Here is a 27,933-nt window from a genome sequence, read left to right on the forward strand (position 1 = left end):
ATAGGTTTCAGTCTTTATCTTTTACCAAGTTGAAAGAGGACTTAAGTGAGTTCTCACATAATTAAAAATAATTTTTTTCAACTTCTTAAAAATAATTTTTGATGGTAAAATATAATGTAATTTTTGGTATAAGACTCAGAAGGAATTAAAAATATTAATATATTATTACAATAAAAATCCTGTTCATACATACTTATCTGTGAGAACAATGTTTTTCAATGTTTATAATTATGAAAAATAGGAATATAATTGTTATTCAGCTCTGTCTTACTCTAGTTACATGTAATATCTATGGACACAAGAAGTAATTTTTAAAAAATGAGTCCCATCTATCTAGTAAGAGATGCATTTCAATAACATTTTTAATGTAATATATTTGTACAAATTGTTATTTGCATTGCTTTGGTTAATTGCATACAGTAATTGTCTTGTTAACTCCATCAGATGAATAACTTTGAGCAACATTTTGTTTTTTGGTTTTGGGTTTGTTTTTTTTTCAAGGTTGGGTCTTGCTTTGTCACCCAGGCTGGAGTGCAGTGGTGTGATTATAGCTAATTATAGCCTTAGACTCCTGGGTTGAAGCAATCCTCTTGCCTCAGCCTTCTGAATAGCTAGGACTACAGGTGTGCACCACCACACCCAGCTAATTTTGAAAAAAATTTTTTTGGAATCTCGGTCTTGTGACGTTGCCCAGGCTGGTCTCAAATTCTTGGCCTCTAGTATCCCGCCTCAACCTCCTGAGTTGCTGGGATTACAGACATGAGCCACCACCATCAGCTCTAAAGCAATGTTTTAATTTTTAAAAATTTTCAATTTATGTACTTTTTTTTTGTTTCAGGGAAGTATGATAGAAGAATTTCAAGCATAAGAATGTTACATTAAGATAAAATTTTTAGATGAAATGGAATTCAAATACAAGTTCACAGAAAAGGAAAAATATAAATTTCCAACTGTTAGAGAATGGTTTATTTTTAAAAACATAGTAAATAGGCTGGGCACAGTGGCTCACGCCTGCAATCCCAGTACTTTGGGAGGCTGAGGCAGGAGGATCACCCGAGGTCGGGAGTTCATGACCAGCTTGGCCAACATGGTGAAACCCTGTCTCTACTAAAAATACAAAATTAGCCAGGCGTAGTGGCACACGCTTGTTATCCCAGCTACTCGGGAGGCTGAGTCAGGAGAATCCCTTGAACCCAGGAGACGGAGGTTGCAGTAAACCGAGATTGCGCCACTGCCTTCCAGCATGGGCAGTGGAGCCAGAGCAAGACTCTGTCTCAAAAAAATAATAATAATAAAATTAAAATCAAAAATAAATTTAAAAAATTAAAAACGTAGTAAATAATGGTGAGCATCAAATCACTATGTTGATTTGATTCTGTTGACTGCACTTTAAAAAGTAATGTAGCAGTTTTATTTTTAAATGCTAATATTTACAGTAGGCTGGAAATTACCGTTGGATAAGTGTTATTTCCAGTCTCCCTGATGGTTATCACCATTCCAGTGAGCTGGAAGGGGAAAAGACATGGAAGAGGCACATACAGGAAGCTTTTATGAACCAGAAGCTTTTAAGGGAGACTAAGAAATACAATCTGGCTGTAAGCCTAGGAAGCAGAAGAGAATATGGATTTTAGTTAACAGCAAGCAGTCTGTAGAATAGTCATCTGTATATATACTTAATAATGCTACGTAGACACAGGTAAATTGGCATTAGTTGCACAGTGAACTGGGAGTCAATGATGAAAGACTTCCTCTTACAAAGAGACACTGTTCCATTTCGTAATTATCAGTGGCTATCAAGTATTTATTGAGGTCTCTGTGTGCCCTGTGCTTAGGTTGAACAGTTTGCAGTGGTTCAGCAGACAAAATTGAATGCAAATAAAACAGTGAGTGATGAGATAGGTGCTAAGTTGTGTAGTATAGACTAGGTGATATAAAAGTGCAGAGGAAAGAGGAAGAGAGAAATCCTGGTATTCCTTCTTTCACCATTCAACAAGTATTTATTGAGTGCTTACTATGTAGTAGGGGCATTTTCTGGGCTCTTTTTGGGGAAACAGTAGAAAGAAAAAAGTAGATACACAGAACCTAAAGTCTGTGGGGGTTGGGAAGGGAGTATGACAGAAATGAATCAAATAATTGCACAAACATATAAACTTACAAAGGCAGGAAAAGATACATTATGTCATGAGATCCTACATAAGGGGATTCAGCTCCAGTTGGGATGGTTAGAGAGGGCATCCTAAGCTAAGGTTTTCTATGGGTATGGTTTAGAATGGATGTCAGCCACAAGAGTGAAGGACTGGAGCTGAAACAGGTGTGTACACATGGGACAGGAAGATCACTACTCTGATTGGAAATATGAATTGGAAATATTGGAAATGCTTTGGAGGGAATGGAGAGAAAATAAACATAGGGTCAGATTAGGGCTAATCTTCAAAACGAAGAAAATTTAGGCTTAATTTTGTCATTAAATGGAGACTCGGGATATTTCTGAGACAAGATTTAATAAAAACATGAAAGTAAAGTTTGCAAAATATTAGGCAATGTCTGTGTGGTGGATTCAAGCTTTATGAATCAGTATCTGTCAGAAATTGTGTGGTGGGCAGGTAGAGACTGGAATCATAAAGCTTACTTTCAGTGGGTTTTGCAAATATCCCGGCAGGAAGTGATGTGACCAGTGACAGTACTGCCAAGTTGAAAATGAGAACAGATTTGGGGAAATGGTTTCAGATGTTGATTGCTTTTGCTTTTAGCTATGAAGCTGTTATGTAATTGAATTGTGGTAATGAATACAATTTGAAAAGAATGGGATCCATTTTCCTAATATATTGACCAATTATTGTAAGATTAGTGAGAATTGTAGAATTGAGGTGACTACAAGTCGTAGGTTCTATTGATTGTGTTACCCAAATTTTTATCTTATATATAGGTCTTTATACCAGTACCCATTAGCCAGGATAAAGAAGGAGAAATGGCTGGGCACGGTGGCTCACACCTGTAATCTCAGCACTTTTGGGGAGGCTGAAGTGGGAGAATCACTTGAGCTCAAGAGTTTGAGACCAGCCTGGGCAACATAGTGAGACCCTGTACCTATGTTTTTTTAAGAAAAAGAAGAAAGACTCCCCCCAACCCCCCAAAGAAAAAAGAGGCAGAAAGAATAAATGAATGAGAAATTCTTCTTTTTACCGTATTATATATATTGGTTTCGTTTTATGCATTTATATATTATATTGATTAAATACCTGTGGGGTCCTGTTACCTTTTTAAAAATTGTTATTTAAATGAAATGGTCTTACTCTGTCACCCAGGCAGGAGTGCAGTGGTGCGATCACAGCTCACTGCAGCCTTGACTTCCCAGGCTCAGGTGATTCTCCCACCTCAGCCTCCCAGGTAGTTGGGGCTGCAGGAGCACAACCCCATGCCTAGCTTATTTTTTGTAGAGACAGGGTTTTACCATGTTGCCCCAGCTTGGTGTTGAACTCCTGGGCTCAAATGATTTGTCTGCCTTTGACTTCTAAAGTGCTGGGATTACAGACATGAGCCTTCATGGTCAGTCGTTATTGCCATATTTTAAAAAGCACTTTTTTTTTTTTTAAAGTTGAGATGGGGTTTCAACATGTTGACCAGGCGAGACTAAGTCTCAAAAAATAAAAAACACTCTTACTATAGAAATTTAAAATGTAGGCTGAGCACGGTGGCTTACGCCTGTAATCCCAGCACTTTGGGAGGCCGAGGCAGGTGGATCTCCTGAGGTCAGGAGTTCGAGACTAGCCTGGCCAACATGGTAAAACCCCATTTCTACTAAAACTACTAAAAAAATTAGCTGGCTGTGGTAGCAGGTGCTACTTGGGAGGCTGAGGCAGGAGAATCGCTTGAACCCGGGAGGTGGAGGTTGCAGTGAGCTGAGATTGTGCCACTGCACTCCAGCCTGGGTGACAGAGCAAGACTCCATCTCAAAACAATTTCAAATATATTAAAAGGTTCAAATAGCAATTAACTCCCATGTGCTTTTCATCCAACTTTGGAATTACCAACTTGCCTGTTTTTTGTCACCCTGCTTCTCATTTTTAAGTTAATCGTGTCATTTCATCTGTAGATGTGTCTTTATGTATAGAAAAGATAGGGACACTTTTGGGAAAATAACTTACCCACAGTCTTTTAATTTTTTTTTTTTTTTTAAATGAGATGAGGGTCTTGCTGTGTTGCCTAGGCTAGTCTCGAACTCCTGAGTTCAAATTTTTCTCCCACCTTGGCCTCCCAAAGTGCTGAGATTACAGGCATGAGCCACCACGCCCAGCCCCTTTAATGTTCTTAAATACCTAGTTAGTGTTCACATTTCCCCAGTCATCATATTTTTTTCACTATGTTTGAATTGAGATCCAGTTCTATGTCTGTCTTTGTAAGTTTGGAAATGATTGGTATTTCTCTTAGTTTTATGATCTCCTTTATCTTGTTGCCTTTTACCATGTGTTTTACAGATATTTTCTCTCAATCTATGGCTTGTCTGTTCTTTATTTTATTTTATTTATTTATGTTTTTGAGATGGAGTCTCGCTCTGTCGCCCAGGCTGGAGTGCAGTGACGCAATCTTGACTCACTGCAACCTCCACCTCCCAGGTTCAAGCGATTCTCCTGCCTCAGCCTCCCAAGAAGCTGGAATTACAAGTGGATGCCACCAAGCCCGGATAATTTTTGTATTTTTAGTAGAGATGGGGTTTCAACGTATTGGCTAGGCTGGTCCTGACCTCAAGTGATCCGCCTCCCTCGGCCTCTTTAAGTGCTAGGATTACAGGCGTGAGCCACCGTACCCGACCTGTTCATTCTTTTAACAGTGTATTTTAAAAAAATCATGTTCTTGAATCATATTAACAGTGGTTTTTGCAGAGCAGTTTTTAATATTAATGAAGTTTGACTTACCAGTTTTTTCTTTCATGGATTGTGCTTTTGGTAGTGTATCTAAAAAGACAGAGCTAAACTCAGGGTTACCAAATGCTATCTTCTAGGAGTTGTTTGTATAGTTTTGCACTTTATGTTTAAAGTGTAAAGTCTGTGTCTAGATTCCTTTTTTGCATGTGGACCTTCTGTTATACCAGCACCGTTTGTTGAAAAGACTATCCTTTCTTCATTAAATTGCTTCTGGTGCTTTATTAGAGGTCAGTTGATAGTGTTGGGTGTGGTCTGTTTTTATGTTCTCCTGTTAATTAGTCATTTTCAGTCTTTGCCAATTTAACTAATTAAAAAATCTCATATACCAGCCTTGCCACATGGTGAAATCCCGTCTCTGTTAAAAATACAAAAACTAGCCAAGCATGGTGGTGTGCGGCTGTATGTCCTACTACTTGGGAGGCTGAAGTGGGAGAGTCGCCTGAACTGGGAAGGCAAAGGTTGCAGTGAGCTGAGATTGCACCACTGAACTCCAGCCTGGGAGACAGAGCGAGACTCCATCTTAAAAATAAATAAATAAACTCATATAAATTTGTATTTTAAAAAAACTATTCATATCCGTGTCTTCTGGACTCATTTTCTGTGAACTCCATGCCTGTTGCATTGTCTTTTTTCCCTTGTGGTCTTAAAAATGTCTGTGGTATGTTAAGGAACTTATTTCTTTGTTATTAATGTGTTTACAAATATTTTTCTCCGTGGCTTGTTCTATATATTTTTCTTTGCAGAAATTTCACATTAAATTAGTCAAAATTTAGTCTCTTCATGTGTGAATTTTTAGTTTTTGAGTCACACTTAGATAAGTCTTCCTTACTTAACTATTTATCCATTTTGAAAATCGTCATTCAGTTTTATGTTATTTTTTTACATGTACTATATTCCTTTAGTACAAATTAAGTATAGGAATAGACTTTCTTTTTAAACTATATGAAATGGTTAAATTGGTATTTGATTCTATATCATTTTGATCCTGATTTTGTTGTTTTTGAGATAGGTTCTCGCTCTGTCATCCAGGCTGGAGTGCAGTGGTGCGATCATGGCTCACCGCAGCCTTCACCTCTCAGCTGAGACAATCCTCCCACTTCAGGGCTGGGACTGTAGGCACATGCCACCATGCCTGGATAATTTTTCCAGTTTTTGTAGAGATGGGGTTTCACCATGTTGCCCATGCTGGTCTTGAACTCCCTGGCTCAAGTGATCTGTTCACCTTAGCCTCCCAAATTGCTGGGATTACAGATGTGAGCCATCACCATCATGCACCTGGGCGATCCTGACTGATTTTCATAACTTAACCTTGCAAAGTGGATATCTCTTTCTTTCTTTTTTTAAAGACAGAGTCTTGCTATGTTGCCCAGGCTGGTCTTAAAGACCTGGCGTTAAATGATCCTCCCATCTCAGCCTCCCAAGTAGCTGTGATTACAGGTGTGAGTCACTGTACCCAGCTATTTTTTCAATTTTTTAAAATTGTGGCAAAATATACGTAATATAGGATTTATCTTTTAAAATTATACAGTTCAGTGATATGAAGTACATTCATATTGTTCTGTAGGTATCACCACCATCCATCTCCAGAACTGTTTTCTTCTTGTAAAACTGAATTTCTATATCCATTTAACAAAAACTCCCCATTCCAGTCTGGCATGCTGGCACAAGCCTGTAATCCCAGCACTTTGGGAGGCTAAGGTGGGAGGGTTGCTTGAGCCCAGGAGTTCAGGACCAGTCTGGGCAACATGGCGAGACCCCATCTCTATAAAAATTTAAAAATTAGCTGGGTGTGGTGATGCGTGCCTGTAGGCCCACCTACTTCGAGGCTGAGATGGGAGGATCCCTTGAGCCCAAGTGCCTAAGCTATCACACCACTGCTGTCCAGACTGGGCCACAAAGCAACATCTTGTCTCTAAAGAAATTAAAAATAACCCCTCATCTTTTCTCTCCCCAGTCCCTAGAAGTCACTATTCTACTAATGTCTCCATAATTTTGACTATAGTACTTCATATAAGTATAAACATATAATATTTTGTCTTTTTGTGATGGGCGTATTTTACTTAGCATCACGTCCTGAAGGACCATTGGTATTGTGGCATATACATCAGAATACCCTTCCTTTTTAGGGCTGAATAATATTCCATTGGATATGTATACTGTATTTTGATGAGGCATTCATCTGTCTGTGGACACGGGTTGTTTCCGCCTTTTGGCTGTTGTGAATAGCGCTGCTATGAATGTGAGTTTACAAATACCTCTTCAAGACCCTACTTTTAATTCTTTTGAGTACAGTATGTACCCAGAAGTAGAATTGCTGGATCATATGGTAATTCTGTTTTTACTTTTTTGAGGAACTGTCATACTGTTTTCCACAGTGTACTATTTTATATTCCCATCAACAGTGCTTAAAGATTACAATTTCTCTATATCCTTACCAACAGTTGTTTTTGATAGTAGCCATCCTAATGGGTGTGAGATAGTATCTTACTGTAGTTTTGACTTGTATTTCTTTAGTAATGCTGAGCACGATGTCATGTGCTTATTGGCCATTTCTGTGTCTTATTTGGAGAAAAATCTATCCAAGTTCTTTGCTCATTTTAAAAGTGGATTGTTTATTTTTTGTTATTACGTTTAGGAGTTCTCTGTATATTCTAAATGTTAATCACTTACCGATATACCATTTGCTAATGTTTTCTCCCATTCTGTGGGTTGCCTTTTTACTCTGTTGATAGTGTTTTCTGATGCACAAAATTTAAAAATTTTTTATGATATCCATTTCTCTATTTTTCTTTGATTGTCTGCACCTTTGGTATCATATCCAGTAAATCATTGCCAGATCCAATGTTGTGAAGCTTTGCCCTGTGTTTTCTTCTAAGAGTTTTTTTTAGTTTTAGCTTGTATATTTTGGTCATGGATCTCTTTTGAGTTTATTTGTGTGTAATTTGTTAGGTAGGTGAGGGTCCAACTTCACTGTTTTGCACATGGATATTCATTTTTCCCAGCACCATTTGTTGAAAAGTATGTCTTTTCCCTGTTGAACGATCTCAGCACCCTTGCTGAAAATCATTTGATCATAAATGGGAATTTTTTTTTCTCCTTAGGGCTCTTTATTCTGTTCTGTTGGTCTATATATTTTAATACCAGTTCTGGTTTTACTTTTTAGGTTAAATCTTAAATCCATTTGGAATTCGTTAAAAGGAATGAGGTATAGGGACCAGCTTTTTTCTTCAGATCATGTAGCTAATCCACATTATTATCATTCTCCATTGATTCGAGATGTCCACTTTTATCATAAACTTTTTTATATAGAGATTTTTAAAAAAAGTATTCCTTTGATCTTTAGCACTCTGTTCCTAGGCTAATCCCATACTATTTTATTTTCCCTATCTTTATAAATATGTTTTAATCCTTAGTAGGGCTGGTTTGTGGTCCTGATACCTTATAGTTTGTCTAATTTTGCTTCATATCATCATTGGACTCCTTCTATGACTGCTACCATGGATACTAATAAACCACATATAAATTACTCATCCATGTCACTATAACTCATAACTATGAATAAAACATAAGTTAGATTAATATCCATGGAAAAATAGCAAATGAATGGCTTATACTTTTGTAATATTTCACCAGTCAGTAAATCAGTACTGAATGTTCTCGTGCATCTCAAGGTTCACTCTGTCATTGGTCATGTAATACATTTAATATTTATCTTTTCTTACTTTATCATTTGTCTCTTTTAGCTTGAAAGTATTTTAAAGCTTGCAAATTTGTTTCTTGCTGGGTTTACTTATTTTAATAACCTACGATTTGGGAGTCAGGATAGTGTAAACATAGCTTTTCCATGAGGATAAGCTCTATAAACATTGTCACACATTTTTTAAAACTATATTAATATGTATCTATGCAAATTCAGTGTTTTTGGATATTAGTTAAGCCATATCTCTATATTTTCATATCTACATATCCACACATAAGTATCAAAATCACCAAGTAAAAGAGAATAGTCATTTGTGAGGACAAAAGAAGAATGTTTTATTCCTCTTTTTCTTTTAGGTAAATCTGCAATTTTAAGTAAGGACTTTTGGTGTTTAGTAATAGGAAACTCATGATCCAAGAAATTATCTTATATATAATTATATTAATCTGTAAAAAGAAATGGCTTAGGAAATAGTACAAATAGAAATGTCTTGCAAGTCTATCCGCGTTTTTGAGGGCAGACACTTATACATGTTAAACATAGCTATTTTGAATCTAAATTAAGATATTTGCTTTTTAGCCCAACTCTTAAAGATGTTATTTGGGAAATAGAGATAACTCCAAATGAAGATTTGTATTGAACACACATGAACTGTTTTATGTAATGGGTATTTTCAGAGAGACGTTCACATGTAGTTCTTTGCAGGCCACCGTAATTGAAGGAAGGGGCCAATTTGTGAATTCTCTCAAGCAATGAAATGTATACAATCCTTCTGTTGTTTTCAGTTTTTAAGTAGTAACTTTTATATGTTACTTAGTTTTTTAGATGCTAAGAAATGTGGTTTGATAAGTGGTTGCTAAGGGTTAGGGCTGGGGAGAGAGTGTTACTATAAAGGATGGTGCAAGGGAGATTGGGGTGATGGAAGAATTTTATATATCTTCATGGTGGTGTTGATTACATGAATCTGTACAAGTGATACCATTACATGGACTAACACATCAAAAAAGTGCACATAAAAACTGGTGAAATCGGAATATGATCTGTTCTGTAGTTTAGTTAATAGTTTTGTGCTGGCCGGGCACTGTGGCTCACACCTGTAATCCCAGCACTTTGGGAGGCCGAGGCAGGTGGATCACCTGAGGTTAGGAGTTCAAGACCAGCCTGACCAACATGGTGAAACCCCATCTCTACTAAAGGTACAAAAAAAATTAGGTGTGGTGGTGGGCACCTATAATCCCAGCTACTTGGGAGGCTGAGGCAGGAGAATTGCTTTAGCTGGGAAGGTGGAGGCTTCAGTGAGCCGAGATTGCGCCATTGTACTCTAGCCTGGATGACAAGAGTGAGACTCTGTCTAAAAAAAAAGTTTTGTGCCAATTGTCAGTTTCCTGGTTTTAATAATGTCCAATGGTTAGTAAGATTTTATTCTGTTTGGGGAAGGATGCATCAGAACTCTATGTTAGTTTTACACCTTCTTGTGAGTCTAAAACTATTGTAAAGTTCTTTAAAATGCAGTGTATACTTCTGTTTAATATACTAACTAATACTTTTGTGTGTCTTAGAGGCAGATGTGTGACTTTAGTTCTTAGAGTTCTTGAGGACTGGATGTTGTCTACATTTATTCAATCATTTAATTACTATTAATCAAGCATCTACAGTAGGAGGCAGTATAATGTTTTGGTTAAGCAAATAGTCTTTTGAGTTAGATCTGTTTCACATCCTTTCTCTGCTACTTTTTAATTGTGTGACCTTGGAGAATTGACTTAATCTCTCTGAGCTTCTCTATCTAAATTGGGCATTGTTGATCATCTGTTTCAATAATGATGATAGGAATAGTGACTCATATTTACTCAACATGCACTATGTGACATGTTATTATTTGCACTTTGTATAATTTAACTCATTTAATCATCACAATTCTATGAGAAAGGTACCATTTTCACATTTTCAGAAGTTTAGTCACTTAACCAATATCACACAAGTAGGAAATGGAGATGCCTAGATTAAAACCCCAGCAGTCTAGATTTTCTGTTTTCGACTACATAGAACTAGCTTGTTGCACTAACCCTTCCACCAAGAATAACTAAAAAGCAGAATGAAATATATTTCACTTTGGGAGGCTGAGGCAGGAGGATCACTTGAGGCCAGGAGGTTGAGCCCAGCTGGGGCAACACAGTGAGACTTGGTCTCTACAAAAAATAAAAATAAATTAGGCAGGCAAGATGGTGAGCACATAGTCTAGCTACTCGGGAGGCTAAGGCAGGAGGATCGCTTGCGCCTAGGAGTTTGAGGCTGCAGTGAGCTATGATCATGCCACTGCACTCCAGCCTGGGTGACAGGCTGCATGTGGATACTCTGTTGTACCAGTACCATTTGTTGAAAAGACTGTCCTTTCCTCATTGAATTGCTGCTGGTGCATTGTCAGAGGTCAGCTGATTGTGTTAGGTGTGGTCTGTTTTTATGTTCTCCTGTTAATCAGTCATTTTCAGTCTTTGCCAATCTGATTAAAAGCTCTCATATACCAGCCTGACCAACATGGTGAAACGCCATCTCTACTAAAAACACAAAAATTAGCTGGGTTTGATGGCACACGCCTGTAAATCCCAGCTACTTGGGAGGCTGAGGTGGGAGAGTCGTTTGAACTGGGGAAGTGGAGGTTGCAGTGAGCCGAGATTGCACCACTGCACTTCAGCCTTGTTTCGGTGATTAAATGATACCACATCCAGCCAAAATTGGGCTTTTGAACCATATATAAAAATCAACTCAAAATGAATAAAAGACCTAAATGTAAGACCTGAAACTATAAAACTTCTAGAAGATAACATAGAGGAAAGGTTCCTGGATATCGGTCTTGGAAATTTTTTTTTTTTTTTTTTTTTTTTTTTTGATATCAGACCAAAAACTCAAGCTACAAAAGCTAAAATAGAGGCTAGGCATGGTGGCTCACGCCTGTAATCCCAGCACTTTGGGAGGCCGAGGCAGGCGGATCACTTGAGGTCAGAGGTTAAAGACCAGCCTGGCCAACATGGTGAAACCTTGTGTCTACTAAAAGTACAAAAATTAGCCAGTTGTGGTGGCACACTCTTGTAATCCCAGCTACTTGGGAGGCTGAGGTAGGAGAATCGCTTGAACCTGGGAGGCAGAGGTTGCAACAAGCCAAGATCATGCCACTGCACTCCAGGCTGGGTGACAGAGCGAGACTCCATCTGGGAAAAAAAAAAAAAAAAAAAGCAAAACTAAATGGACTACATTAAACAAAAAAGCTCCTGCACAGCAAAAGAAATGATAAAATGAAGTGGCAGCCTATGGATTGAGGAAAAAACATTTGCAAACTATGTATCTGATAAGAGGTTAAAAATCTACAATTTAGAAAGAACTCAGGCTGGGTGCAGTGGCTCATGCCTGTAATCCCAGCACTTTGGGAGGCTGAGGGAGGCCAATCACTTGAGGTTAGGAGTTTGAGACCAGCCTGGCCAACATGGTGAAACCCCGCCTCTATTCAAAATACAAAAATTAGCCGGGCATGGTGGCATGTGCCTGATTTCCCAGCTACTTGGGAGGCTGAAGCAGGAGAATCACGTGAACCCAGGAGACAGAGGTTGCAGTGAGTGGAGATGTCACCACTGCACTCCAGCTTGGGCAGCAGAGTGAAACTCCATCTCAACAACAGCTACAACAACAAAAGAACTCATACATCTTAGTAGAAAAACAACCCAATTAAAAAATACACAAAGTACCTGAATAGACATTTCTGCAAAGATACAAAAATGGCCAACAGACATATGAAAATGTATTCAACATCATTAATCATCAGGGAAATGGAAATGAGAGCCACTATGAGATGCCATTTCACACCCATTAGGATGGCTGTTATCAAAAGTTAACATAATAAATGTGGTGAGGATGTGCAGAAAATGGAACGCTTGTGTATTGATTGTGAGAATGTAGATTGGTGCAGCTATTATGGAAAACATTGTGGAGGTTTCTAAAGAAATTCAAAATAGAACTGCCACATGACCCAGCAATCCCTCTTCTGGGAATATGTTCAGAAGAAATGAGATCACCACCTCGTGAGGATATCTGCACTTCCATGTTTATTATAGCACTATTCACAATAACCAGGATATGAAAACAACCTGTTGACAGATGAATGAGTAAAGAAACTGTAGTATATACATAAAATAAAATAGTATTCAACCTTGAAAAATAAGATCTTGCCATTTGCCACAACATGGATGAATGTGGTGGGCATTATGCTAAGAGAAACAGAAAGAAAAATATTGCATGATCTCACTTATATGTGGAATCTGGAAAAAAATGGGCAGATATACAGAGATAGAAAATAAAACTGGTTTACTGGGTGGGGGTAGCAGAGGAACTAGGTCAGAGGATGTAGAATAATAGATATGTAGGATGAACAAGTGTTAATATACAGTGTTAAGATTGTAAGTAACGAAATTGTACAGTATTTGGGATTCCTGCTAAATAAGTAGATTTTAACTGCCCTTGCCACAAAAACAAAATGGAAAACTATGCAAGATGATGGATATACTGATTTGCTTCATTATAGTAACATTTATATACATTTTGCTATATGTATCCCATGCATCATGTGATACACCTTAAATATACACAATCAAATGTACTTTTAGAAGAGCAATAGAAAAATCTATACTAAACAAACTTAGTTAAACCAGTCCCTGTACTATGCCATGCCATAACTACCTCATAATGTGGTTGTTAGATCAGATAGTCTTCTATAGAATTTTTAGTACTGTCCTCCATGCATATTAAATACCCAATAAATGTAACTCTTTTGTTTCAGGCACCTTGTTTCCTAATATACTTAGTGTTTTTCCTCCATGTTGAGCGGATATAGTAAGGACTATGTCCTTTGCACCATTGTATATATTTGTCTCTTAGGTTGCTTGATTTTTCAGTAGCTTCCATATTTATACATTTAATCCTTTTTCTTATGCTATCTGTTTTCATTTAATTCACTGCTATGGCTGCTGTTATCTCTTATTTTGAATCTGGTTTTTGCTTATGATAATATGTGAATTATTTTATGCAGAAGTAACGTCTTTTGTAATGTTTCTGAACTAAATGGCATTATTTTTGTTTTCTCCTGGACTTTTATGAAAGTATTTAGAATTCTTGTTTCATAATTATCCATACAGTGAATACAGATTTCCTCCATCATACATCAGTTGTCTTTTAGCATGAGAGCTTCTTATAGAATAGGCGGGGATATAATTATTTATAAAATAATACTATATATCTGGTTAGAGAATCTTTGATCCTTTGTATTGTATGACAGTGTGTTGTACATTGGTTAAACAGCAGTTAGGGACTTGTCAAAAGACTATTGTGTTCTGCTCTGCCTATGATGTTTCATTTAGCTTTTGGGGAATTCCCATTGCCTTTTGTTGGCCTAAAGAAAAGCATTAGTATCAGTCTTTAATTTTTAAAATAATTAAATCATTTTAATCAATTAAAATGATGTGGCTCCCACCTGTAATCCCTACCCTTTGGGAAGCTGAGGTAGGAGGATTGCTTGAGCCCAGGAGTTAAAGACCAGCCTGGGCAGCAAAGTGAGACCCTGTCTCTACTCCCCCATCATCACACACAAATTAACTGAGCATGGTACCTGTGGTCCTACTTGCTCAGGAGGCTGAGGCAGGAGAATGGCTTGAGCCCAGGAGGTCGAGGCTGTAGTGAGCTGTTATTGCACCACTGCACTCCAGCCTGGGTGACAGAATGAGACCCTGTCTATATATATACATACACACACACACACAGATACACACTTAGGGAATACAAAACTAGTTTCCCTAGACAAACAAAATGGGTAATTTTGGACTGAATTTGGCCTCCTGCCCATATGCTAGTGGGTACTTTTATACCTAGGGAGTATTATGCCTTTCACAATTTACTAAACTTAGTAAGGGTATCAGGTAGGCTTTTCTTTTGGGGAAAAGCAGCACTTTGGGAGGCCAAGGCAGGTGGATCACCTGAGGTCAGGAGTTCAAGACGAGTCTGACCAATATGGTGAAACCCCATCTCTACTAAAAATACAAAACATACAGAACATGGGAATATAAAATTTGTTGTAGTTATTTTGGTGGGTAGCAATAATGACAACTATCTGTATCATCTTTTCTCTATATTGATATGGGGCTTAATTCTGGGAATTTTAAAATAATTCTTTTCATATAAATTTTACCTGATAGTAACAAAATTGTGTAAGTACTTGCAAATTAAGTAATAATTTCTTCATAGCAAGTTATCTGAAATGGACTACCAAGGAAGTTAACTACTAGAGATGGAAGGTAGAACTCATTAATTTTGGTTTTATTTCTGTATTTATTACCATTCTTTTCATTTCTCTTTGAACAGGTTGTTCCTTTCAGCAGCTTTTGATGCAATACAGGAGCATACTTTATAACTTGAGCAATTGTTATAAATTAAAAATAGTAGGAAAGTTACATCCCAGATTAATGACAGCCATGTTGTATTGTTTAATAGGCAGTGAAATCAACTGTGCAGACCATCACTGTTGGAGGAGTGAGCACATCACAGTTTAAGACAATTATTCCTCTGGCAACTGCTCCCAATGTCCAGCAGATTCAAGTGCCTGGAAGCAAGTTTCATTATGTCCGACTTGTTACTGCCACATCAGCCAGTAGTTCAACCCAGCCAGTTAGTCAGAATCCCAGTACAAACACTCAGCCTCTTCAGCAAGGTTAGTAACCATTTTTTAAAAACAGTAATTCTTGATTTTAACATGATTAAAGAACATTTGTCCATTTCTTGCTGAAATCCTGATGAAGAGTGGCATTTCAACTGAGTATGAGCCAGTAACTGGTGCAGAAGGCAGTGAAATAGAATGAGAGTTGTGTATAACTGTAGTATTCTTTCTGCTGGAAGTTGGTACACAGTGTGCTATTACACCAGATAATAGTAATTATTTGTTAATTTGTGGTTAGCCATTTTATTGTTGGTTTTAAAACCTGCCATTTATGCCAGTGGGATACACTTAGATGGAACCGAATTATGTATTTTATTTGCTGAACTATAAAGCCCCTTGATAGGGTTTGGGTCAGTTGAAATGACAAATAGGCAAGGTAAATATAAGAACTTAATGTCACTTTCAGCTTTTACTTATTTTGAATCTATAATTGCTACTAAAATAGTGATTAAAAGGCCAGGCACGGTGGCTCACACCTGTAATCCCAGCACTTTGGGAGGCCGAGGCAGGCGGATCACCTGAGGTCAGGAGTTCAAGACCAGCCTGGCCAATATGGTGAAACCCCGTGTCAACTAAAAATACAAAAATTAGCCAGGTGTGGTGATGTGCGCCTGTAGTCCCAGCTACTCGGGAGGCTGAGACAGGAGAAGTGCTCGAACCCGGGAGGTGGAGGTTGCAGTGAGCCGAGATCATGCCACTGCACTCCAGCCTGGGTGACAGAGTGAGACTCCATCTCAAAAAAAAAAAAAAAGTGATTAAAATGTTTTATTTTGCTTAGTTGTATTTTCCCTAAAGGATATTCCTGTTTGTTGTCCTACTATTTTCTGTGTTTGTGTTTAACTCTTTTTACCACCTGATATACATCCATAGACACATAAATGACCTTTTTCATATTTATCTACTTTTCTAAAAATTAAAGGATATGAAAGGATCAGGATAGTTTATAGTTTAGGGCTTACGTGTTTCCTTGTTTTATATTCTAACAACGTCAAGAAGCAGTTGATGGCAATTGAATGATATATTGTTTATTGAAAGTAAATAGAACAATTAAAGACTAGTTGGTTACTCTTTTTTATTAAGAGATCAGAGGGTAGGTCAGACGCTGTGGCTCACTCCTGTAATCCCAGCACTTTGGGAGGCCAAGGATCACCTGAGGTCAGGAGTTTGTGGCCAGTCTGGCCAACATGGCGAAACCCCATCTCTACTAAAAATATAAAAATTAGCTGGGTGTGATGTCACATGCCTGTGATTCCAGCTACCCAGGAGGCTGAGGCAGGAGAATCGCTTCAACCTGGGCGGAGGAGGTTGCTGTGAACTGAGATTGCATCACTGCACTCCAGCCTGGGCGACAGAGCGAGACTCCATCTCAAAACAAAACAGAACAAAACAAAACAGATCAGAGGGTAGTCTGAAGGTCGTGAATTGTCTTGATTGATTCTTCACAGTTACAGTTGGAACTCCTTGTTCTACCTTTTCCCCCTTCTTACTGCTATACTTGAGTAGTCTAAAATAAAAAATAAAAAAAAAAAAGATCAGAGATTTGGAGCTACCTGTTGCCAATAGCTGGTTCACCTGAGGGAACCTATAGAAGAATAAAACCTATTTATTTCTCTTTCAAATTACTGAAGGGAGAAAACAGTAAGCAGTATTTTAGTACATATTCTATTAAATTAGACACAGCAAGCAGTTATATTTTCTAATTCTTTTTAAAACTGATTTTGGAATAAAATCATTATCATAATCTTAGTGAGGGGAAAACTGAAACATCCATATTATTGACTAAGGGAGCCAAATTTTATATTCTCTCAATACTTAGACTTAGCAGGGTACTGAGAGAAGTGCTGTAAGTTCAATCTACTTAGGTAGTATGATGATGATGACAGAAAGTGATCATTAGATACAACTGGTTGTATTTTATGTGTGTGTATGTATGTGTATAATAGTATGCTGAGAATCCACATAATGGATTAAACCTAATTAATGTTAACATTAATTTATTCATTAGGAAGAGTATGCCTTTCGTATAAGGAAGATCCAGGGAGAGTGGAGGAATGGGATGGACATTTCAAAATAGAGTATTGGCTGGGCACGGTGGTGCACACCTGTAATCCCAGCACTTTGGGAGGCCGAGGCGGGCGGATCACTTGAGGTTGAGAGTTCGAGAACAGCCTGGCCAACATGGTGAAACCCTGTCTCTACTAAAAAAATACAAAAATTAGCTGGGCGTGGTGGCGCACACCTGTAATTCTAGCTACTTGGGAGGCTGAGGCAGGAGAATCACTTGAACCTGGGAGGCAGAGGTTGCAGTGAGCTGAGATCACACCACTACACCCCAGCCTGGGCAACAGAGCGAGACTGTGTCTCAAAAAATAATAATAATAAATAAGTAAAATTCAGTATTGACTGGTGCCTTCTTTTCCAGCTTTATATCTGTCTTTCTGCCTGTCTCTACTTCTCTTTTTCTCCTTGCCACCTGGCAATCCCTCACCACTCTTCTGCTTCCCTTCAGGTTCCTTTTTTGCTTTCCACCTTGAACATTGCCTCTCTGTTCTCCCCTATATCTCTCGGCCTTCTTCACCTCACTCTATACCCTCTTCCCACCCAGCCACATACATATACTGCCCATGTTATTTCCCTTATATCCATCTATATTTTTCTTTTTTTGTCTTTCTCTCCTGTCCCATAAAAGATCTGGATATATATAATATATATTATTTCACAGGAATAACAAATACAATTTTTATTAGAGTTACACTAAATAGTTGCTCTAGTTCATCAAATATATTAATGTCTCTTTATGAGGAATTTACTTAAATGCCAGAGGGGCTTATCTTGTACATTTTCCCCCAAAAGTTGTACAAGAACTAATGTTCAAAGGCTCCACCATGTTAATCACTAGTTCAATGGTGGGCAGCATAGTAGAAGAACTCAGGAAAGTGCTTGGTTATGCTTTTCAGAATACAGCCTATCATCTCGGTGAGGGAGGAAACCAATTTAAGAAGTTATAAAGCCTCAAACACTTGCAGGTATGGTTTCTGAAGTTTGGAAGGAAGCTATTCTAAAGGATTGTTCAGAGTTCCTACCAAAGACTAAAAACTAAACAATTATGCCAGCCTCTATGAAAACTGTAGTAGTAGTTAGTAATGTGCGCTAAGGTAAGGAGGAGGAGAAATGCAGACGGTTGACTTAGTTACATAACATTCCCTTCCATAGGTATTTTATAGTATTCTGTTTTATGACCACTTGATTTTATATTTTCTACATTCCCCAGGCTTCAGTGAAAACTCAGCATGCAAGTGTCAAACCTATGTAAATTTGAGTTTCTAAGTTTTTTTTACTGGGCCAGGGAGGGTATGTGTGTGTGTCTGTGTGTGTGTGACTGTGCACACACACATTTGTGCATGTGTATGAGGAGAGGGCAGGGATAGTCCCCATTTAATGTGATGGAAGACAGGTCACTCTCCTTCCCAGTTATTTCTCAGGACCACCAGGATGTTTTTGGATTCCACTGGTCATTGCCCTCACTTCAGAATCACTGCACTGTGCTCATGGAACAGCGACTGTCATCTCTCCCAGGAGCAGGTGGTGGAGGGAGTCCACTCTCCTGTGTCCTAAGCGGGAATTCAGGCTCTCCTTTTAATTCCTTCTAGCATTGCTGAGACCAATCTACAATGGTTATTATAACCTTGCTAATGCTTCAGTATAATTGAGGAAAATTCAAACAGAACAGAAACAACTTCAAACTAGGTATCAGATGTCACACTGCTCCAGTATTTCATACAGGAAAAGAGTCATACACTCTTTTTGTATAACAACCTCATTGAGATGTAATTCATATATACCATAAAGTTCACCCTTTCAAAGCATACAATTGACTGGTTTTTAGTATATTCACAAAATTGTGCAACCATCTCCACTAATCATATACTCTCTCTAGACATCTCCTGCTCTCCCTTCTTCCCCCTAGTTTGTCACCTTGCTGCAGTGGCCTGCTGCCTTTTAAATCAGAGTGCCTACTCTAAGATTCTCTTCTAGGACTCTCAGCTTTTTTGTCTTAGGCATCATCCTTCCAGTCCCCACCAAAAGCAAACAAACAAACAAACAAACAAAAAAACAAAAAACTGCTGATATCATAGTAGCCTTTCTAAGGAAATTTATTCTTTTTTGTTTTGTTGAGAATTCTCTTAACCTCTCTTTCAGACCAGGCTCCAGGCCTTACTTTTACATCAATGAAACCTGAAGAGATGTCATTTCTATCTTCTTAAATGTCTGCTTTTAACAGTGGAAATGGCAGCAGGCAGTTTTTAAAACTGCACGTCTTGTTGGTCCAAACGTATATGTCTAGTGCCAATGTCTTTCCTGAATTTCATCCTAGTATTTCTCCATGTCAAGTTTCATCCTCCCTTTAAAACAGCTCATTCTTGAGTTTTTAGTTCTAATAACTGTCATTTTCCTGGTCACTTGAAAGCTCTGCAGTGGTTACATTTTCTTCGCTTATACCTACAGTTCCTACCATTCAGTGGTTGGTTGGTAAGTCATGATCCTTTCACCTACACCAGGTCTCCTGCATCTGCTGTCTCTGTTTTATTCCCATTGCTGTCACTCCAGATCAGACCCTCATTTTTTTGCACTCTTCTGACTTGTCTCTTGCAACTCCATTCTGTTTTATGCACTCCTGCCAAATACAATTCATTTTTCTTTATTTCAATATAATTTCTGTATTTAAAAATTCCTAGAAACTTCTCATTGCATACTGAATTAAAAATACAGATTAAATATAGAGTCCTACCCTAACATTCAGGGTCCTCAATAAATGTCTGCAATCTGCCTTTTTGCTTGTGTTTGTCTATGTTAATCCCAGGTATTAGCCAGACTGGTTTGTTCACCAACATTTGTGACTATGCTTTGCAGCTTCCCAAGATTAAGCCTCCACTTCTCATGCTTCTGTCTCTGCATGAAATGTGCTTCTCCAGTCTGTGTGCCCTCCATGCAGCCGGCCTATTGATTGGGGCCCATTCTCAGTACTATGTCCTCCATGTGCTTTTTCTATATTTCCATCCTCTGCAAATTATATATCCTCTTTCCTCTAAACTCCCACAGCTCTTCATGTATCTTCTTTAATAATATTTATCTTGGCCGGGCGCGGTGGCTCACGCCTGTAATCCCAGCACTTTGGGAGGCCGAGGCTGGCGGATCACGAGGTCAGGAGATTGAGATCATCCTGGCTAACACGGTGAAACCCTGTCTCTACTAAAAATACAAAAAAATTAGCCGGGTGTGGTGACAGGTGCCTGTAGTCCCAGCTACTCGGGAGGCTGAGGCAGGAGAATGGCGTGAACCTGGGAGGCGGAGCTTACAGTGAGCCGAGATCGCTCCGCTGCACTCCAGCCTGGGCGACACAGGGAGACTCCATCTTTAAAAAAAAAAAAAAAAAAAAAACAACTGTATATATTTATATTTATTTGTCTTATTTGGGCACCTGCCTAATCTGCTGAACTAGATTGTAATCTCCCTAACAGCAGAGGTCTAGTGCTTTAGGTTTCCTGAAATAATGTCCACAGTGCCATTTATATAGCAGCAGCAGTTGTAACAACAATGATGGCAGCTAACATTTAGTGAGCATTTACTGTTTGTTGGGCAGTGTTCTGATGAATTTTCATGAATTATGATATACTTAACCCTCATATGCCGTAAGGTAGATGCTCCCCATATTGCAGATGAGGATACAGGCAAAGAGAGCTTAAGTGGTTAGAAGACAGCAGAACTGGGATTTTAATGCCCTGGGTCTTATGAGTTTAGAGCCCATGTTCTTATCCTTTTTGCTGTGCTGCCTTTTAGTATGTATTCTGTAAATACTGAATTACACTGGCTGGGCACAGTGGCTCACGCCCATAATCCCAGCACTTTGGGTGGCCGAGGCGGGTGGATCACCTGAGGTCAGGAGTTCAAGACCATTCTGGCCGACATGGCAGAACCCAGTCTCTACTAAAAATACAAAAATTAGCCGGATGTGGTGGTGTGCGCCTGTAATTTTAGGTACTTGGGAGGCTGAGGCATGAGAATCGCTTGAACCTGGGAGGCAGAGGTTGCAGTGAGCTGAGATTGCACCACTGCACTCCAGCCCGTGTGGCAGACAGAGCGAGTCTCCGTCTCAAAAAAAAAGAGAGAGAGAGAAAAAAAAAAGACCCAAGAATGACATATTCTCTGGTTTGAATAGAAACAGCAATTAGAAATAGTAGTATAGAGTGCTGTTGTTACTCAAGCTTATGAATGACAGTTCTTTTATTTATACATTTCATTTGACTGGATTAGGTACTGAATGTATAAATCATCTGAATACAGATTGAGGTATTTTCATTTGAATGTCTTGAACCTACAAATATTCCCTCATAAAGTGGATAGACTGTAGCCACCTTAGATATAAGTTCTCTGGTAGATGGGGTAAGCGATTTTGAAAGGTAACTATCCTGATTAAAGATTGCTCAAATTAGGAATCAAATGGAATTCTTTAAGCTCTTTTATGAGAAAAACTTGGGAGAGCTAAGTATTCTTAAGTGTTTTAAATACTATTTTCTGTAAATAACTTGTTCACCCTTTTTTTGTTTTTTAAAAAGCAAAGCCAGTGGTTGTTAATACAACCCCAGTGCGGATGTCAGTTCCAATTGTCTCAGCTCAGGCTGTCAAACAAGTGAGTATCACGTAACTTCTTTCTCAGTCTTTCCCAAATGAACGTTAAGATTTAGGTGCAAGAGATTTATACTGAATTGAACAGCTGTAAAATTTATTTTGTGGTCATTGATGTATGTCCCTTCTTTTTAGGTTGTTCCAAAACCAATCAATCCAACTTCACAAATAGTAACTACTAGCCAGCCACAGCAACGGCTTATCATGCCTGCCACACCACTGCCACAGATCCAGCCCAACCTCACTAACCTGCCACCAGGCACTGTCCTGGCACCAGCTCCGGGAACAGGGAATGTGGGTTATGCAGTGCTTCCAGCTCAGTATGTTACTCAGGTATGTGGAAAAAATGAAGTCATTGTATTGCAAAAGTGATAACGGGGTCCAAGATGTCTAGTGCTATCACAGAAACTACTCAAACACATCTAACTCAGTATTGAAGTGGCACTTTCCAAAATCTGAAAATGTTAACCCAAACCTTTAAGTTTATTTTTATGTACCCTTAGCATTTAGAAATATATAACACAGGTCAGATATACAAGTCAGACAATTTGGAGCTGAGAGCAGCTTGGCAAGAGCACAAGGCTGTGGCGGTATGATAGAAAATAGACTGAAGTTAAAATCAGCAGAGTCCAAATGAATTTAGAAAAGACTGTGGCTATTACAAAGCTCTTCCTCACACATCAGTTTGATGCCACTGACTTGGAAAATAAGTCCAAGTTTATTTATTGGAAAATAAGTCCAAGTTTATTTATTGGAAAATAAACTGTGAGATGCATTTCCAGGTGACATATCTTTAGCGATCTGTCTACTCTTACTGGTCATCTTTAGAATGAAAGACAGGGAAACAAACCCACATGTGTACTTTTTAATGAAATATACTTTGGAATATGTTTTGTGGCTATTGATAAAAAGAATAATGTTCAGTATTTTTGTCATAAGCATTTCTAATGTTTAGAAGTTGGTGTAAAATAGAAACTCAACTATTGTGCATGTAACTTATTCTTTGTAATTTGTAGTGTGATAAATGATCAATATAGTACCTGTTTTATTTGTAAGTAGGCACATTGCATTTTTCTAGCCAAAACAAGTTATTACAGTACTTCGAGAGCATTCATCTAGAATTTCCTATCATTCTGACATACTTAACTCGTCTGTGAAATACTTTCTTTATATTTGTACTATGTAGTACTGTAACATGTTCACATTATTTTCACCTATAGTATTGGTTTGAGTCTTTAAAAGAGCTCTGTGAAGTATGCGTTTGTATGAAATTCTCCATTGTGTTTTTCTTATTTTAATAGATGAATTTGTATTTCTTACTGATCATCATACCTGAGAATATTGTCCATTTTTGGAAATATGATCTAAAATTAATTTTCTTTACATGTAGCTACAGCAGTCTTCATATGTATCAATAGCAAGCAACTCTACCTTTACTGGAACATCTGGTATCCAGACCCAGGCACGGCTTCCATTCAATGGGTGAGTATTTTGAAAATAGGTACATAAGTTGTTAGATCAGCTTAAATGCAACAATAAATATATATATTCCAAACTACATCCTCTTTGACTTTTTTCCCCTCAAAGCTATGTGAGCATGCCTCTAAAATACTTGCTGAAATATTTCAAACAGAAAAATTACAGAAATAGTCAATTCCCAAATACTCTATTCAGATTCACCAATTTTGCTACATTAGTTTTATTATTCTCTTTCATTCTGAGTATGTTTCCAAAATGATGATGCTATTTTTTATCTTTATTTTTCGAGACAAGGTCTTGCTCTGTTGCCCGGGCTGGAGTACAGTGCTGTGATCTCAGCTCACTGCAACCTCCACCTCCCAGGCTCAAGCAATCCTCCTGTTTCAGCCTCCTGAGTAGCTGGAACTGTATGCGCATGCCACCATGCTCTCCTAATTTTTAAATATTTTGGTAGAGATGCAGTCTCACTATATTGCTCAGGCTAATCTCCAAGTCCTGGGCTCAAGTGATCCTCCTGGCTCAGTCTCCCAAAGTACTGGGATTCCAGGCTTGAGCCACTGCACCTGCCCAACTATTTTAAAAATTATGTTAGGTCCTTGTTTTTTGTTGATGTTTATTTGTTTATCTATTAATTACTGCCTTTGCAATATCAGCTTAGAAGCAGCGCTTAATTACCCGGAATCAGTCCACATCCCACTTCCATTTCCTCCTCCACATACTCCTTTTCCTCACTGCCTTTTTATACTTGAATCCCAAGAGTTTTGAGGCAATCTCAACTTTGTTTTCTTAGAAGGGACAGTGTTTGTGGAGTGTTCTTTAGCAGCTATTGATAACTTCTTTTTAAAAAATTATTCCATATCTCGTCTTTACCTCTTTTCATGTTACAACTTGCCTTTGGACCTAATGTAAACAGAACAACATAGCAAACTTTTTATTTTAGATGGACAAATTTAACATTGGTTAAAACTTTATTTCTGGAACAATTTATAGATTGAAGACTTTTCTAATCTTAAATTAGTTTTAGGTCTAATTTTTTAAATTTTAAATTAATTGTAGCTAAATTTAAATTAATTGTAGTAACTAAATTAATTTTAGTTACTATTAATTGATTAAATGTATATATTTTTTCTATCTGTACAGCATAATCCCATCAGAGTCTGCCAGTCGGCCCCGAAAGCCCTGTAACTGTACAAAATCACTGTGTTTGAAATTGTAAGTGTTTTTGCCACTCTTTGCTCATTTAATATAATTGGAAATGCTCTTAAAAGTAAATGGAGTTAACTAAAAATTTTTAACAGACCAAAGCTCGTAAGTCTACGTAATTTAAATAAACATACAAGTCAATGTTTGCACATATATGGCAGTATAAAAATATTATTTCATTCATTTTAGAAAGAAATATTTAGAGTCTTTACTATACATGAATCACTGGAGTCGGGGTTAGGGACATAGCAGCATGAGACAGACATAGCTTCTGCCCTTAATAATGTTTGATCTTATTCATGACTTTTGTATTTGGTCTACTACGTGAAGAGATGATACTCTAGGTAGTTTTAAAAATCATTGAATGGTTAATTTGCTTATTAGCATTATAAAGATTTGACATGAAATAGTTAAATGAAAAGCATTGGTCTTATTGGGGCATAGAATCCAAAGAAGTACTACTATAACTCAAATGAGCCAGCTCAACTATTAGAATATAGCCAGTGTTCTTCCTTTTTCAGAATTGTGAAATGCCTGACTTTGGGGGCACATAAAATTATATAGCTCTTGTGCGACAGCTGTTATTGGTTGGACTGTTTTAGGTCAAAATTCTAGGACTTGGTGATTTAAACTTTGAGCCTTAGTATGCGGTTGACAATATATGTTGTTAACTCTTCAACTGGGTAGCTGAGTAGATTTCTGAAATGATTTACCACATATGTAGTACGTGTACAATATATATACAATGTATGCATATATAATCAGGTAATTAGTAGTTTTCCTTAATAATGACTTTTTACCTATACTGACTTTTACCTTTCAGATATTGTGATTGCTTTGCAAATGGTGAATTTTGCAACAACTGCAATTGTACTAATTGTTATAACAATTTGGAACATGAAAATGAAAGGCAAAAAGCAATAAAGGTGATTATTTTTTATTTCATTTAACTGACAGAAATATCCAGTTTCACCAATTTTTTAAATAACTCAGTTGTCTTGCAAAGAAACATTTCAATTCCTTTTGCAGTGTTTAAATTTCATCTACTGTGATTTAACTCTAACTGATATTTGATCTGTTTTGCCAGGCATGCCTTGACAGAAATCCAGAAGCCTTTAAGCCTAAGATTGGGAAAGGAAAGGAGGGAGAATCTGATCGACGTCATAGCAAAGGATGTAATTGCAAACGATCAGGATGTCTTAAAAACTACTGTGAATGCTATGAGGTGAGATGCTGGGTGGTGAAAATAATATCTTTTAATATATTTTAGAAAGGACACACTACAAAAATTTACTTGAAAATTGGGAAATCACCTTGCTATTGCAGTTTGAAAATATGCACAGTTGGCACAGAGGCCCTTATTTGAGGAAGGCTTTCGAGCCTCCTTAGCAGGGCTTCGGAGGAATACCTTGGGTTTACTGTTACAGCCTGGGGTCTTATTGGGTGATTTACCATAACTTCTTGGTCATTATGCCCAGAAATATGCATGCAGATCAGAATACCAATATACTGATTTTCAATAAAAATAATAGTATCAAAGTGGATTGGAAACTCTCCAGCAGTGATTCTCACCTGAGGTGCAGTTCTTATTGTTCTTCACAGGCTTCTTAGAAATATATGGCCGGGCACAGTGGCTCATACCTGTAATCCCAGCACTTTGGGAGGCAGAGGCGGGCAGATCACTTGAGGTCAGGAGTTCGAGACCAGCCTGGCCAACATAGTGAAACCCCGTCTGTACTAAAATACAAAAATTAGCTGGGCATGGTGGCGGGCGCCTGTAATCCCAGCTACTCAGGAGGCTGAGGCACGAGAATCGCTTGAACCCGGGAGGTGGAGGCTGCAGTGAGCCGAGATCATGTCACTGCACTCTAACATGGGCAACAGAGCAAGACTCTGTCATAGATAGATAGATAGATAGATAGATAGATAGATAGATAGATAGATAGAGATGGATGGATGGATGGATGGATGGATGGATGGATGGATGGATGGATAGATAGATAGATAGATAGACAGACAGACAGACAGACAGACAGATACAAAATAGCCTGCATCCCAGGGTACAGTCTGGAAATTAAAGGATTATCTTGACCAAAATGCTGGTTATGCCCACTCGAAAAGCACACTGCTCTGTGGAAAACCAAAGTATGTTAAGAAGTTTGCTTTGTGAGCATAAAAATAGGAAAGGGGGATATGGCATATTGCCGGATGAGGTTACTGGTCACGGCAGGCGATTGTCTCCATTTTCACCATTTTGTTGTTCCACTGAGCTGGTTATTTTTACTTCTGGGTCAGGCATCTTCTCTGGAAGATGTAGTTGAAACTCTGCTCTGACAAAAGGCATGTAAATCTTCCCCTTCTTGCTTTAGACACAGTTCTATATAGTTTTATTTTAGAAGGTTATGTGTAACAATCTAGTGATTGAGTTTAACCCTAGATTACCATAATTGGTTTCTGGGTATGCCTGAAACTTTACTGAGAGTGTTTTGGGTGGTTGCGTTATTCCTGTTCTTGGCTCTTCTCATACTGTCATATATTTTCATTCTTTCTTATTCTCAAGAGAGAATTAATTAATTAATTAGTTTATTTATTTATGGGCAGAAAGCCTAGCTTTGCACTTGCTGAAGGTTTGCCCTGCCACAGGAGCATGTCCTCCAGTTCAGTCCCCTCTCCTATACAGCATGTGTCACATGAAAGATTTTGTGTATTGCATTTGCTGTGTAATGAATTCTTTCCTAATCTACTTATTTACAAAGTCAAATACTACTCTCAGGAAGTAAAGTAGAATAGGAGAGTAACATCTTGTGAGTTCTGCAGATGATCTGAATGAAAATTGCATAAAGAGACAAGTTTTTTGTTGTTGTTGTTGTTTTTTTGAGACGGAGTCTCGCCCTGTCACCCAGGCTGGAGTACAGTGGTGCTATCTTGGCTCACTGTAATCTCCGCCTCCTGGGTTCAAGTGATTCTCCTGCCTCAGCTTCCCAAGTAGCTGGGATTACTGGCGCCTGCCACCATGCCCAGGTAAGTTTTGTATTTTTTTTTTTTTTTTAGTAGAGACAGGGTTTCACCACGTTGGCCAGGTTGGTCTCGAACTCAAGTGATACACCCACCCATCAGCCTCCCAAAGTGTTGGGATTACAGGCGTGAGCCACCGTCACAACTTGATTTTTTAAATTGTCTTAAGGAACATCTCCAAA

General features: G+C 38.1%; 1 protein-coding gene across 6 annotated transcripts in view; it reads left to right on the top strand.

Annotated features, from left to right (window-relative positions):
- The window catches only part of LIN54 (lin-54 DREAM MuvB core complex component), an 87,861-nt gene that overhangs the window by 51,167 nt on the left and 8,761 nt on the right, over positions 1-27,933 (top strand). For all 6 annotated transcript variants that reach the window (XM_030917914.1, XM_030917930.1, XM_010358946.2 and 3 more), the window contains 7 exons: positions 15,148-15,364; positions 21,985-22,058; positions 22,190-22,387; positions 23,445-23,536; positions 24,674-24,745; positions 25,560-25,662; positions 25,824-25,961. In XM_030917914.1, coding sequence (XP_030773774.1) covers positions 15,148-15,364; positions 21,985-22,058; positions 22,190-22,387; positions 23,445-23,536; positions 24,674-24,745; positions 25,560-25,662; positions 25,824-25,961 — 894 coding nt within the window. The remainder of the gene's footprint in view (positions 1-15,147; positions 15,365-21,984; positions 22,059-22,189; positions 22,388-23,444; positions 23,537-24,673; positions 24,746-25,559; positions 25,663-25,823; positions 25,962-27,933) is intronic.

The sequence above is a fragment of the Rhinopithecus roxellana genome, chromosome 2 (genome assembly GCF_007565055.1).
Source record: "Rhinopithecus roxellana isolate Shanxi Qingling chromosome 2, ASM756505v1, whole genome shotgun sequence".
Lineage (NCBI taxonomy): Eukaryota > Metazoa > Chordata > Mammalia > Primates > Cercopithecidae > Rhinopithecus > Rhinopithecus roxellana.